Source organism: Muscardinus avellanarius (assembly GCF_963383645.1).
Source record: "Muscardinus avellanarius genome assembly, chromosome: 4".
NCBI classification, from domain to species: Eukaryota; Metazoa; Chordata; class Mammalia; order Rodentia; family Gliridae; genus Muscardinus; species Muscardinus avellanarius.
The window spans coordinates 831100-845178 of NC_137789.1; the positions used below are offsets into that span (position 1 = coordinate 831100).

A 14079-nucleotide genomic window follows, 5' to 3' on the forward strand; every position below is an offset into this window, starting at 1 on the left:
CTCCACAGGGAAGACCCATGGGCTGAGCCCCAGGGCTCGGAGACTGTGCGGCCAGTCCTCGCACCCAGGCCGGTTTGCCTGGGCTGGCTTGGCCCCTGCTCGGCTGGCTCACTGAGGGGTGACTGAGGAGACGGTTCCCAGGGCTGGGTGGGGAGGCCAGCCATGAGCCCTGAGCGAGCCCTCCCTCTGCCTCCGCCTCTTCCCTCCTTCCTGCCTTGTCTTCCTCTCTGTCCAGCCGGCAGCCATGGACAGGTACAGCATGGAGGAGCTGATTCAGCTGGGCCAAGGTAGGGCACAGCAGCCACGTGGGCTGCAGAGAGAGGGGAGCGGGGAATAGGCCTCCAGCGGGGCGGCCCTAGGATCAGAGCCCAGGATGCAGAGATGAACAGGGCCCTTCCAGATGGGCCGGGAGGGGTGGGCTGTGGGAGGGGCTCCTGCCTCAGCTGCAGCACAGGCTCCGCTGAGGCTGCTGAGCCCATGCCGGGGGCGGGCTAGAGGGCCGAGCACTGCCCTGCTTGGCTCAGTCCCTGCCCACCACTGGCTGGCAGCTGCCCTGGGTCGGCTAGGAGTTGGGCCCTCTCCCACCTGCCTTTGGGGCAGCCGTTGTCCCTACCGCTCTAGGCTGCCTGAGCCAAGGCAGTCCTTGGCCATCCAGAGCTGTCCGCTCTAGGCCGGTTTCCTTTGGGAGAGCCCACTCCCCACCACCCCTTCCCTAGCAGGGGCAGGGTGCCCCACCCTGGCCGTCTAGGCTGGTATGCTGTGCTTTGCTGATGGTTGGGGCTGCCCACTCTGGAGCTGCAGTCTCGTGGGACCGCAGCTTGCGGCTCACCGTGCCTGTGCCTCAGTCTCCTCATCTGTACGGTGTGTTCACACAGGCTGTGCTCAGAATAAATAGAACGGCGCTTGACACAGGAAGTGCTACAAAACGGGGTACAGTTGTTCAGGGGTACAACCCTGTGTCTGCCAGGCCTGAGGGGTTGGAAGGAGAGGGGCAGATTGTGTCCCCTTCACACATGGATGTGTGCACACACGTCTTGTTTCCCCTGGTGCACTGGGATCACGGGCAGCACCGGATACGGTACCTGTGGCGTGGGCCTGTGTGCTGATGGGCCTCCGACCCTGCCTTCCGCAGACCAAAGCTGCTGGGCCGCCTGGGGTGGGCCTTTCCCCTTCCAGAGCAGGAGAGGCCTGGGTAAGGGTGCCGGGGGTAGGGGCGCACTCACATGGCCTGGGCCCACAGTGGGGCTGCCTGGGTCTCTGGCCAGCAGTACGACCTTGGGGAGGCTGTCCCAGCCACCCTGGGGCCAGGTGTGGTGTTGAGTGTCTTGTGCAGGGCCATCTGGGAGAAAGGGGAACGGCACCCCTCGGCCCACGTGGCGCTTCTCAGGCGCACCCCAGGAGGCGCCTCCCGGGGGCCGAGCCTGAGCCCCTCTGCCTTGTCTGAGGTGGGCCCCATGCCAGGTGGCTCCTTATTGCAGCATCACAGGGTGAGACCAGTGGGGGCAGGGGCTTGAGTCAGTAGCACTGCCCAGCCAGACGGGGCTCCAGTGAGGCCGGCCCGGCGCCCTCGCTCCGCACGTCATGTTCTAAGTCTGGACAAGTGACGGCCTTGCTCGCCCTCCGGGATATTTATATCCTCCGGGCCCCCTGCCCACTGCTCCCCTCCCCCCTGGACCACTGCTGACAGTGGCACGCACGCTGTGCCCTCCTCCCACCTCGCCACTGCTGCCGCCGCCCGGCTTGCCACCTCCGAGGGGCCTGTGACCCTCCCACACCCCTGGCCCGCTCCCTGTCCACACTGTGGGCTCCTGTTGCTGTCCCCAATGAAGATCGTGCCCGGTAGGTGGGTCGAGCCTTGGAAGTCTTTGGTGAGCCCAGCTGGGCTGGAGCCGGAGGCTGCCGCCGCCTGCGCTTCCCCTGCCCCCAGCCTGCCCCCCCGGCCTTCGCCTGCCCTCTCCTCCCACCCTGTCCAAGGGGCTCCTGAGGAGTCCACATGTCTTTGTGTGTGGTCGGATCGGCTGCAGCCCTAGGGTGGGAGCGGGCAGCAAGGGCCGAGCGCTGGCATCTGCCCACCCCTGGTGCTTGGCAGCTGTCCCCAGAGGGCACTCTTGGACAGAGAGTGGGGGCTTGTGTTCGTCTTCTGGGGGGCTTTTTGGGCATCTCGTGGGAGAGAGCCTGTGCCGAAGCTGTCCAGGCTGTTTGGGGTGGGGGGCTGCTGGGCCAGGAGTGGCCGCAGGCCCCTCCTCCTGACGGGTGTGGCTGTGGGTAGGCAGGGGTTAAGGCTCCAGCTAACCTTGAGCATCAACAGCTCTACCCAGGGACAGCTGAGCTGGGCTGTGTGGTGAGCGGGGTGGGGAGCGGCCCAGAGCCACGAGGGCGGAGGTGGAGGGCGGAGGCGGAGGCTGGGCAAGAGCGCAGCTGGTGCAGGAGCGGACGTCGTCCCCAGCCGCTGGGACAGTACAGGAGGCCGTCGCCGAGGCAGGGCGGCCCGCGGGCAGGGCGGCCCTTGGTCCCTGGGGCAGCCCCTGTGCTCACCCTCCGTACGGGGTGGCGCTGCTGGCTGCGGCACACGGAGGCCGCTCTGCCTGCTCTGGGTGGCAGCCATGGAGCCATCTGGCAGCATGTTCCCCTCCCTGGTGGTCGTGGGCCATGTAGTCACCCTGGCTGCTGTGTGGCACTGGCGCAGGGGGCGTTGGCGGGCACAGGATGAGCAAGGTAAGCACCCTTGCCTCCGCTAGCTAGCGTCCTCTGCCCTGGCCCGCAGTGGGCCGGGGTGGGGCCGGTGGAGAGTCCGCCTCCCTCCCGCCCCCGCCTTGCCTGCCCTCCCCTTCCTGTCCCCGAGCTAAACAGCGGTGTTTATGAAAGTTGTGTTGGCTGTACCGCTGCAGCGAAGACCCCGCAGCCTCCTGGACTGGTGGGGGTGGGGCATCATGGCTGTCATCCTGAAGCCTGATCTGGGCAGGTGGGTGGAAGGAAAGGCTGGGGTGAGCACCAAGTCGGAGTCCTGCCTCCTTAAGAAAGGCCCCTCCCCAGTTGCCATAGCAGGTCCCTGACAGAAACCGCACTGGCAGGTGCGTGGGGCTGTCCTGGGCAGGACTAAGGTAGGGGCGGGCCTGCCTGGTGGCCTCCCCGCCCTCAGAGTGTGGCTTGAGCTGCACAGAGGTGAGGCAGGGCCTCCGCGGGCCGGGGCCAGGACCAGCCTCCAGGCTGGCGGGCTGTGCTCTGCCCTCCCTTGCTCAGAGTCACCAGCTCCTGGGCTACAGTCCGAGGCAGCCATGCCCACGGCACAGGAATGGGTGGGGCTGAAGTGAATGGAGCCTGGGTAGCCCATGGGAACTGGGCAGCTCTGCAGCAGGGCTTCTGGCCAGAAGGACTGTCCTACTGGGGCGCACCTCAGGCCGATGTGAGCAGGAGTGGCCAGGCTGCCCCCTGGCGGGCTTGCAGGGTCTTGGCCCCCAGGGAGGGATGCCTGGGACTTGAGTCAGGATGGGCCCCGGGATTCCCAGGAGCTGTGACTCAGCTGCAGGCAGGGGTGTCCAGCAGAACGCACAGGTCGAGGGTTGGTTTCTTGCCCTCAGGAGGTTTTTGGTTGGGGACCAGACGCTGGCCCTGCCTCCTCCTCCCACTTTTGTTGATGTGCGCATGTGGGGAAGCAGCTCTCCACTCCCCCCCCCACCCCAGCTTAGAGGGCTCAGTGATCCTTCCTGGCTGTCCTCGGTTGCCCCCCTCGCAGCTCGGCCCCTCCCCCTGCAGCCCTGTGGGCATCCTGCTGGGACTAGCCTCCCACAGACTGGGCTAGGGAGGTTTCCTATGTGCGGGCAGCTCCTTGTTCTCCAGGGAGCCCCAGGTCGCTGGAGTTGCCAGCCTGCCTTGGCCCAGAGGGTAGCCCCCACCCTATCCCAGCTGAGCGGGGTGCGCGTCCCACTGGTTGGGGCGGGCCTCCCAGCCAGTGCTGGGCGGGGCGCCCACAGGGGCAGGTTCTTCGAGCCTGGCGCCGCGGCGGGCGGGGGAGGATGTGGCGAGCCTTGCCGGGACTTCTGAGCAGGCTGGGAGCTAGGCTTCCAGTGCTGTCTGAGGGCGACCCAGTGCTCCAGGCTCATGGCTGCGGCTGGCACGCAGGGGGTGGCTGGCGCCTTTGCCTGGCAGAGGGAAGTTGTGCTGGAACGGCCGTGCTGGCTGGACGGGGGCTGTGAGAGGGCCCGTAGGGGCTACCTCTACCGGCAGCTCTGCTGTGTAGGTGGGTGCAGCCCTAGGATTGTGGGGCGGGCCGGGTGGCTGAGGCTATCTCCAGGAGAGTCCGGGAAGGGGGCGGTGCTTGGTTCAGTCGAAGCCCTGCCTCCTAGCCCAGAAACACCTGGGGAGGGAGGTGGGGCGAGGTCCCCCCAGCTGGTTGGTTTGCCTCAAGTTGGGGGATGGGAGGTGGGTCGGTCAGGACTGCAGGGGCGGGCCGCCGGGGTGCAGGGAGGGAGGGAGGTGCTGGGCAGGGCTCCAGGCCTCCCGTGGACTGCTGAGTGCTTGGACAAGGCCCTCCTGGGCCCACGGTTCGCTCCCAATCTGTGGGTTCCCGTCCCGGGACTGTTCTGGCGAGCCAGCTTGTTTCCACACCTGTAGAGAGGGGGATTGGGGGACTGGGCTGGTGCTGAGGGTCAGAAAGGTAGGCAGGAGCACAGTTCTGGGGCCAGGTGGGTGGGAGAGCCACTGAGGTACGCTGTAGCGCTTGGGTGTCCCTGGCCGGGCAGGTGAGGGCTGGTCAGCTCAGAAGAGTTGTTGCTTTGAGTGTCTGAATTGGATGGTTAGGGGAGGGGCAGCTACAGCCAAGGGGCAGGGAGGTCATAGAAGGAGGGGATGAGGGAGAGCTGAGGTCTTGGACTCTGCAAAGTGCTCCTAGGCCAGAGGCGGCCAGAGGCAGGACGGCTTCCCGAGGAGGGATGCTGGGCTGACCGGAAGATGGAGGCTCCTGCCTAAGCCTGGCCCACACCCCTGCCCAGGGCAGCATCCAGGGAAGCCCAGTTGTGTCAGAGACAGGACTGAAGAAGGGGCTTGGCCAGAGCCTAGGGTGGGAGCCACATGGTGTACATGGGGCCCTGGTCTCCCAGGTGCCCTGTGCCCACCTCCTGGCCCATTCCCAGGAGCCTGTGGTGCCAGGAGAGCAGAAAACCAGTCCCTGCTGCAGCGGGCCGCACCCAGTGATTGTGGGCGCGCTTTGCCAGGAGGGGGGTGGGCTTTCTGACTCGGGAGCTGCCGGCCCTGCCCCGGAGGTGGCCGGTACGTGTTGGGTGTGAAGCTCTCGGAACGCTGACCAGTATGGGGCCAGATTTGGGATTTTGGACGGTGAGGAACTGATGTCCAGTAGGACCGTGGTGCTTCTGGGCTGGACAGGGCCGAGCAGCAGGGTCTCCTGCTGGAGACTTGTCACTCTTGAGTGGGCCTGGCGGGGCTGGGACAGATGAGGCTCAGAGGAGTTGCCTGTTGCTCCCCGGGGAGGCCATGGAGAACACTTGGCAGGGCCTGGGAGCTGACCAGCCCCCTCGGTGTGGGGTGGGCCTTCGTGCCCTCTGCCTGGCACAGGATCCCCGGCCAGTTGGGTTTTGGTGCCCTCTCGTGGCCACCGGGGGCAGCAGCGATGGGGTGGGCTGAGCTTTTCCCGGAATAGAGGCCCAAACTCTGTGGGAGGGGGTGTGCCTCAGCAGCTCACAGCTGGATCACATCAAGCCAGACGCAGGGACTGGAAAATTCTTGTGGTCGGGTGGGGCGTCCTTTCCCTGGTGCTGGCTGGGCTGGGCAGCCCCAGATGCCTGCCGTGAGGCCTTTGCACCCTTTGCCCATATCCTCTACTTTTACAACCGGGCTGCTATCTGCGAGCCCCACCCGGGGCAGACAGCCCCTCACGGTCCTGCCCTCAGGTGTGGCTTCCTTTCCACTGAGTCACAGAGCCCAGGCCCCCTCCTCAGCGTGACTCACCAGCTGTGCCCCCTTTGGAGTGCTCCCCACTGCCCAGCACCCCACACACTCGGGGAGGTGTTCCTGCAGCTCAGTCTGGACAGCTTGCTGGGATGAGTCATTGCTCAGCTACGTGAGCTCTTGCCGGAGGTGTGCTCTGCCTGGCCTGCCTGGGCTTGGACAGGGCTCTGCAGGGCCCCCGGGGAGTTTACACTCAGCCAGGCCAGGGAGCCTTCCCAAGGTGGCGACCAGGGGCCGGAGCGTGGCTCATTTTCACTGTAGGTCTGAGGGTGTGTGGTTGGGGGGGAAGCCACGGGAAGCAGTTGGGCTGAGCTTCCCCCGCCCAGGTGTCACACAGGTCGGGTTCCTTTCAGAGCCTGACACAGGAGGAGGGTGGGCAAGTAGAGGAGGGCTGAGTGTCTGCTCTGAAGATGGGTGAGGCCTTGGAATTGGCCTCCAGCCACATGTAGACGCCCCTCTGTTTGATGGAGTACCCTATCCCCTCCCTTTTGTGTGGTCAAGGGGAGGGCGATGTTCCTGTGCAGTCCAGGTACCAGGCCTCCCCACCCCCAGGTTCTGCTGCCAGGGCAGGGTGAGTGAGGAAACCCCTGTTTCCTGTTTCAGGCAGTGGAGGGTGTGGCTGTGGGGGAGGGGCCGCCTTCCTCCTTGCCGCGGGACCCTCCCCTGGGGGGGGCAGAGGGTGGGGCTCCCAGGGGCGGGACGTCTTGCTGGGGAGTAGAGCGGACAGGGAGTGGCCCCAGGGATTCCAGCTCTGAGCTGTGTGCGCTGTGTGCCCAGCGAGCGAGCGTCCAGTGCAGCCGCGACCTACGAGCGGGCAGGGGCAGGGGCAGCCATGTCTCAGCACCGGCTCCGCGTGCCCGAGCCCGAGGGCCTGGGTAGCAAGAGAACCAGCTCAGAGGACAACCTCTACCTGGCAGTGCTCAGGGCCTCCGAGGGCAAGAAAGGTAGTGGGCACTGTTGCCCAGCAGGGCAGGCCTCTGCCGCAGGGAGGGTGGGGTGGGACCCGACTGAGGGTTTCATTAGGGGGCAGACTGAAAGGGGGCTCTCCGCCGGCCATAGCCAGCACAGATTGACTTCTGAGCCCCAAGTGTGGCGGGCAGGGTGGGGTGCGCTCTGCCCTGTCAGGAGGCCCCAGCTTCCCCTCCAGGGCCCCTGACTGGGCCTGCTCTGGCGCTGCTACAGCCTGGGAGGCAGCGTGCGGGGTGAGGCAGGCAGCACCGTGTGCATGAGGGGCTGTGGGTGTGGTGGCTCTGACTCTCATCTCTTGGGAGGCTATAGGGGCTGACCACTGGTCTTTCTGGGTTTAGCCCCTGCCTAGAATGGCTCTGGCCAGGCTTGGGCTTAATTTTTTTGTATGGTACTGAGGGTATGACCCAGGGGCTTTCTACCTCCAAGATATACCCCCAGCCCTGTTTTATTTTTTATTTGGAAACAAGGTCTCCCTAAGCTGTGAGGCTGACGTTGAGCCTGTGATCCTCCTGTCTCAGTCTCCAAGTATTGGGATTCCAGGTGTGCACCGCCATGCCGCTTGTGCCGGGCGTTTTGCTCTTGCTCAGGCAGAGTGGGCTGGGTCTCTGTGAGCTGACAGAGGTCTGAGCCAAGGCTAGGGCTGCCTGAGACCCTCCTCGGGCAGGATCTGTCCCATGGGCCTCCCTGACTGCACAGCGGTCACCTGTGGGCGGCCTCCCTGGGCCTCTCCTGGATCCCAGGTTAACTGGCCTTGTCTCCCTCAGATGAGCGGGACCGGGTACAGAAGAAAACCTTCACCAAGTGGGTCAACAAGCACCTCATCAAGGTTGGTGGCGCGTGCTTGTGAGGGGGAGGGTGCCCCGAGATGGCCCCTGCCCCAGTGTGTCCTCACACTGTTTCACTCCCCTTTCATCTCTGAAACCTGTTATTTTCTGTTCTTTCCTCCCACGCTTGGTCCTGTCTCTTTCTTCCTCTTCCTCTGGTCTCTTCTGGTCTCTGCTGTAGCACTGGAGGGCAGAGGTAGGTGCCTGAGGGGCCGAGGGCGTGCTCTATGCCCCCTCTTTCTCCCTGGGGCCAGCGCCCAGGCCTGGGCTCTGTCTCCCGCCCCAGGCCATTGGTGGCTCTGGTGGAATCTGTGGTCACCGCAGCCCTGCTGTCCCCCAGGCCCAGCGGCACATCAGTGACCTGTATGAAGACCTCCGAGATGGCCACAACCTCATCTCCCTGCTGGAGGTCCTCTCTGGGGACAGCCTGGTATGTGTGTCCCTGCCTCCCCTTGGACAGCCTTCCCTCCCTTTTCCATGGGGCCTTTCCTGACTGCCCACCTGTCCAGCTCGCCCCCTGCCTTCTCCCTAGGAGCAGTCTGGCCTTCCCCTCCTCCTCACTGCACCTCTGCCCAGGGTGTTGGCATCACAGCCAGGGCCCCGCTGCGGGCTGCTCTGGAGCCCTAACACAGTAACCTCACACTCTGCTCTGCTTTGGTTTCTCTGCTGCTTGGACTCTGAATCTTGATCTCTGCCCTTTACCCTTTGCCCTGCTCTGGCTGGGCAGCCGAGGGAGCGGGACGTAATCAGGAGCTTGCGCCTGGTGAGTGCTGGACACAGCGGCACGTGGGCTCCCCAGACCGAGGAGCCCAGCTCACCTGGGGCAGCGAGTCTCGAGTCCCGCCCGAGCCCTGCCCGAGCCGTAGCTGGCGGGCGATGGCTGTGCCTCAAGCTGCCTGCTGTCCTGTCTGCTGCTCTCTCTGGGGCCGGACCTGGACCCACCAGAGCCTCCATTGCTGGGCAGGAGGACCCCCCCTTCCCAGTGCCACTGCCCTCCGCCCACAGCTTCCTGGCTATTGTCTCCTCTCTGTTCCCTTCCTTCCCATGGCCTGCCTTTGCCGGCTTCCCAAGCCCCTGCTGGGCCTGATCCAGCTCCAGGACTGGTGGCCTTCCTTTCCCAGCTGGGGAGGGCGACCCTGTAACCTGGGGGAGGCTGCTACCCCATCAGGGAAGACCCTCGGTCCGTAGCTCAGCTGCCCCGTGGGCACTGACCATGCTGTACTTCTTCAGCCTCGGGAGAAGGGGAGGATGCGCTTCCACAAGCTGCAGAACGTCCAGATCGCCCTGGACTACCTCCGGCACCGCCAGGTAAGGCTGTCCATCGCCCGGCCAGGCCCCAGCCCCTTCCGGAGCCGCGGCCCTCTGGGCCGTGACTGACAGCCCCCACTCACAGGTGAAGTTGGTAAACATCAGGAATGATGACATCGCTGACGGCAACCCCAAGCTGACCCTTGGCCTGATCTGGACCATCATCCTGCATTTCCAGGTAGAGGAGACGTCCCCAGGAGTCTCCGGCTGCCGTGAGCTCCTTGGCTGGAGGGCTGGCACAATTTCTGGCTGGGGTGTGGCCCCAGAAGTGGCGCCTGGGAGCCTTCCTGCCTGCCTGGCCTTTTGCTGGCTCCATGGCCTGGGGGCTGAGGTCTCTCCCAGCAGCCTATCCCCTGCCCTCTGGCCCCCGCTGGGCAGGGCCTGCTGAGCTTTCTTGCAGAAGAATGTGTTCTTTGCCTGCTGCTCTGGGGAAGCTTCTGGAGCTTCAGGGACTGCCCTAGCTGACTCACCCATTGCCTGTGCTAGCCACACAGGAAGCCGCAAATCTGAGATCTGGAGAGGAGAGCCAGGCTGGCATGGCAGCTGAGTCAGACTAGCAGTCCCATCAACAGACAGTTCAGGGCAGGCCGGTGGGCTGCCTGCGGCAGACAGGCTGGCAGACAGGCCTGAGACTAAAGGAAGTGCCAGGCACTCACACGGTGTCCGGACCCCAGAGACACCCTCCCTGGGGCAACCAAAGGGCTCGGGCCTGCCCCACTTCACACTGACAGCCTTTGGGTCCAGGGCTTCTGGATCTACAGCTGGCCCTATGCCCACCACCTACCAGCCCCACTCTGCACCTGCCTCTGGGGCGCAGGGATCATCCCGAGCCTCCCTAGCGAAGGGCCCCGAGGACCCTCTGCATGCCGGCAGTACAGCTGGGGCTTTGACTTCCTCTGTGGCAGCTGCTGCTTGGAGTGGCCTGGGTTTGTGGTGCTGAGATGTGGTGGGTCCCAGTGGCGGCCCAGTGTGGGAGAGGCCCTGGGAGCCCCGCTCTGCCTCAGCTAGGGCCTGGTGAGGCCTGTCCACTCCGCTGGCTGCCGAGCCTCTCTTGTCCTCATGCCAGTGGCCATGGGTGCCAGGGTGGTGCCCGGGCTGAGCTCCTGCCTCCTGTTTGCATGCCACAGATCTCAGACATCCAGGTGAGCGGGCAGTCAGAGGACATGACGGCCAAGGAGAAGCTGCTGCTGTGGTCACAGCGCATGGTGGAGGGCTACCAGGGTCTGCGCTGTGACAATTTCACCTCCAGTTGGCGTGACGGCCGCCTCTTCAATGCCATTATCCACCGACACAAGTACGTGGCTCCAGGGGATGGGCAAGGGCTGCAAGTCGGAGCACCTCAGCTGGGCGACTTTAAACAAGTCAGGGCGAAGAAGGTGGCAGGAGGGCGGCTGCCACTGACAGGAACCGGGTGCCTGTGGGGATGAAGTCTAGCCAGCCACCTCTGGGAGGTGCTGGGAGCCCCTGCGAGGCCACAGCCACCTCCTCCTGGGCCCTTCAGGAGTCTGCTGCTCCTCCAGGGCAGAGAGCTGATGGTCTTGAACGTGTGCATGCTTAGAGCATTTGGGAGGCTGAGACAGGAGGATCATGGTTTGCAGACAGACTTAGCTAACTAGTGAGGCACTTTGCAACTCAGGAGACCTTGTTTCAAAATAAAGAATACTACGCCAGGCGTAGTGGTGCACACTTATAATCCCTGCATTTGGGAGGCTGAGTCCGGAAGATGGTGGTTCGCAGCCATCCTCAGCTACTTAGTGAGGCCCTCCGCAACTCAGTGAGACCCTGTTTCAAAATAAGAATAAAAAAATAGGGCTGGGATGCCGGGCATGGTGGCGCATGCTTGTAATCCCAGCTTTCAGTAGGCAGAGACTGGAGGATCGTGGTTCGCAGACAGCCTCAGCCACTTAGGCCTTTTGCAACTCATTGAGACCCTGTTCAAAATAAAGAATAAAGCCGGGCGTGGTGGTGCACGCTTGTAATCCCAGCATTCGGGAGGCCGAGACTGGAGGATCGTGGTTCGTGGACAGCCTCAGCTACTTAGTGAGGCCCTCTGCAACTCAGTGAGACCCGGTTTCAAAATAAAGAATAAAAAAAAAAAAATAGGGCAGGAGGTGTAGCTCCGAGGTCAAATGCCCCTGGGTTCCACCCCCAGACCCGCAAAAAAAAAAAAAAAAAAAAAAAAAAAAGAAGAAGAAGAAGAAGAAAGCCGGGCGTGGTGGTGCATGCTTGTAATCCTAACATTTGGGAGGCGGAGACCTGAGGATCACGGTTCTCGCAGCCATCCTCAGCTACTTAGTGAGGCCCTCCGCAACTCAGTGAGACCCTGTTTCAAAATAAGGAATAAAAAATAGGGCAGGGGGTGTAGCTCGGAGGTAGAATGCCCCTGGGTTCCATCCCCAGACCCGTAAAAACAAAAACCAAAACAAAATAAAGAATTAAAAATAGGGCAGGGGATGTAGCTCAGAGGTAGAATGCCCCTGATCCCCAGACCTGTAAAAATATAAATAAATAAATAAATAAATAAGAATAAAACGACTTAAAAAATAGGACTGGGGATGTAGCTCAGAGGTACAGTGCCTTGGATTCCATCCCCAGTACTGAAAAAAGAAAAATAGGGCTGGGGGGTAGCTCAGAGGTAAAATGCCATCGGGTTCAACCCCTAGTTCTGAAAAAAAAAAAAAATAGGGCTAGGAGAGTGTTGGAGGTATTCTGCCCCTGGGTTCCATCCCCAGAACTAAAAAAAAGTGGCCCTGCAGGAAGAGAGGCCAGGAGCCCAAGCTGATTATACCTTACTCAGTTTTAGTTTTGTTTTTTTGAACTGGGAATGGCCTAGGGACATTCTATCTTCAAGCTACACCCCCAGCCCTATTTTTTATTTTTTATTTTTATTTTTTGTGGTACTGAGGATGTAACCCAGGGGCTTTTCAACCTCCGGGCTATACTCCTAGACCTATTTTATTCTTTATTTGGAAATAGGGTCTAAGTTTCTGAGAGCCTCATTAAGTAGCTGAGGCTGGCTTTGAACCTGTGTGATCCTCCTGTCTCAGCCTTCCAAGAGCTGGGATTATAAGTGTGTGCAACCACGCTCAGCCTTTACTCTTTATTTTGAAACAGGGTCTCACTGAGTTGCAGAGGTCCTCACTGAGTAGCTGAGGCTGTCCGTGAACCATGATCCTCTTGTCTCAGCCTCCCGAGTGCTGGGATTACAAGCGTGCACACCACGCCCAGCTTAAACTCAGTGCACAGCACCCAGAACAGTGCTCACTGCCGGCCCCTTGGTCCCCTGGGGCTTGGGGTGCGGGGTCCTTTCAGGTCTGCCCATGTGGGTAGGATTGGGGTGCTAGCGGAGTGGCATCTCTTTAAGCGTGAGCGTGGGGTGGGAGCTCTGCGTTTGCCAGGGTCTACGGAGGAGCTGGCTTGTTGCCCAGAGTGCCCCGCTGCTTGGCCAGCCTGCCCATCTGCGTGTTTGCCGACAGGCCCATGCTCATAGACATGAACAAGGTGTATCGGCAGACCAACCTGGAGAACCTGGACCAGGCCTTCTCTGTGGCAGAGCGGGACCTGGGCGTGACTCGGCTCCTGGACCCCGAGGGTACGCAGCGAGCCCCTTCCCCGCCCCTCCCCCTGCACTGGCCCCCCTGACCCGCCCTACCCCACAGATGTGGATGTCCCTCAGCCTGACGAGAAGTCCATCATCACCTACGTCTCATCCCTGTATGACGCCATGCCCCGCGTGCCTGGCGCGCAGGACGGGGTGAGGGCCAACGTGAGTGGCGCCCCGGGGAGGGTGGAGGTAGGCCCGGCCCCACCGGGCCCTGACAGCCGCTGCTCCCGTGCTCCCAGGAGCTGCAGCTTCGATGGCAAGAGTACCGGGAGCTGGTGCTGTTACTGCTGCAGTGGATCCGGCACCACACCGCCGCCTTCGAGGAGCGCAAGTTCCCCTCCAGCTTCGAGGAGATTGAGGCGAGCCGGCTCTCTTGGGCTGGGGCCCGTGCCTGCTTGGTGTGGACGCTGACACCGCTTGTCCCCACAGATCCTGTGGTGCCAGTTCTTGAAGTTTAAGGAGACAGAGCTTCCAGCCAAGGAGGCAGACAAGAACAGATCCAAGGGCATCTACCAGTCCCTGGAGGTGAGGGGTGTGCCCTAGGGGAGTGAGGCTCCCGTAGGGAAGTAAGTGGGTGCCCCTGAGGGAAATGACAGGACACCCCCTAGGGAGATGACTGGGGTTCCCCCAGAGCCCCAGGACTGGGGGGCCCTCATAGGATGGCTTGAGTCTCCGGGGCCAGGGCTAGCCCAAGTCAGGTGGGCCGGGTCTGAAGGCCGGGCACTGCCCTCCTACAGCCCGCAGCTTAGACCCGAGTTCTGTCCCTGCAATAGGGGGCGGTGCAAGCAGGCCAGCTCAAGGTGCCCCCTGGCTACCACCCGCTGGACGTGGAGAAGGAGTGGGGCAGGCTGCACGTGGCCATCCTGGAGCGGGAGAAGCAGCTCCGGAGCGAGTTTGAGAGGTGGGTGGGTGTGGGGAGGCTGTGGTGGGTGGGGCCCTGCGGTGGCAGGGAAGCCACCCAGGGTGAGTCACTGCCTGGGGAGGAAACCCCCACCAGGCTGGGGAACCCAAGCTCCCCGCCAGCTGCTGGCCTGCAGGACAGTGAGCGCCAGGCGGGCAGGGAGGCGGGAGCGGAGGGGAGCCACTCCGTGGCCAGGGAGTGTGGTGGGCCCACCAGCTCACCAGGGGTCCCCTGGGTGCTCTGGACTACAGGCTGGAGTGTCTGCAGCGCATTGTGAGCAAATTGCAGATGGAGGCAGGGCTGTGTGAGGAGCAGCTGAACCAGGCCGACGCCCTGCTGCAGTCGGTGAGCTGGGCAGGAGGGGGTGACGGGAGGGCGGGGCTGGGGAGGGGAGGGCCCTGGGTGAGGCGGAGCCTGGGGCGGGGCCAGGAGAGTTGGGTGGGCGGGGCCTGGGCGGGGAGGGCCTGGGTGGGCCCTGCCTTGCGGCTGGGCTGCTGGCTGCTGTGCTCTGG

General features: G+C 63.1%; 1 protein-coding gene across 13 annotated transcripts in view; it reads left to right on the top strand.

Annotated features, from left to right (window-relative positions):
• Positions 1-14079, top strand: part of PLEC (plectin) — a gene marked incomplete at both ends in the record, with an annotated part of 57478 nt that overhangs the window by 24777 nt on the left and 18622 nt on the right. For 5 of the 13 annotated variants that reach the window (XM_080694430.1, XM_080694425.1, XM_080694422.1 and 2 more), the window contains 11 exons: positions 7695-7756; positions 8095-8184; positions 8985-9062; positions 9148-9240; positions 10190-10356; positions 12539-12654; positions 12722-12828; positions 12906-13025; positions 13096-13191; positions 13440-13567; positions 13819-13912. In XM_080694430.1, coding sequence (XP_080550556.1) covers positions 7695-7756; positions 8095-8184; positions 8985-9062; positions 9148-9240; positions 10190-10356; positions 12539-12654; positions 12722-12828; positions 12906-13025; positions 13096-13191; positions 13440-13567; positions 13819-13912 — 1151 coding nt within the window. Of the gene's footprint in view, positions 1-2603; positions 2716-4134; positions 4238-6793; positions 6906-7694; positions 7757-7935; positions 7951-8094; positions 8185-8481; positions 8518-8984; positions 9063-9147; positions 9241-10189; positions 10357-12538; positions 12655-12721; positions 12829-12905; positions 13026-13095; positions 13192-13439; positions 13568-13818; positions 13913-14079 lie in introns of those variants that run through there. The other 8 variants (XM_080694429.1, XM_080694421.1, XM_080694431.1 and 5 more) reach the window with 7 other exon arrangements.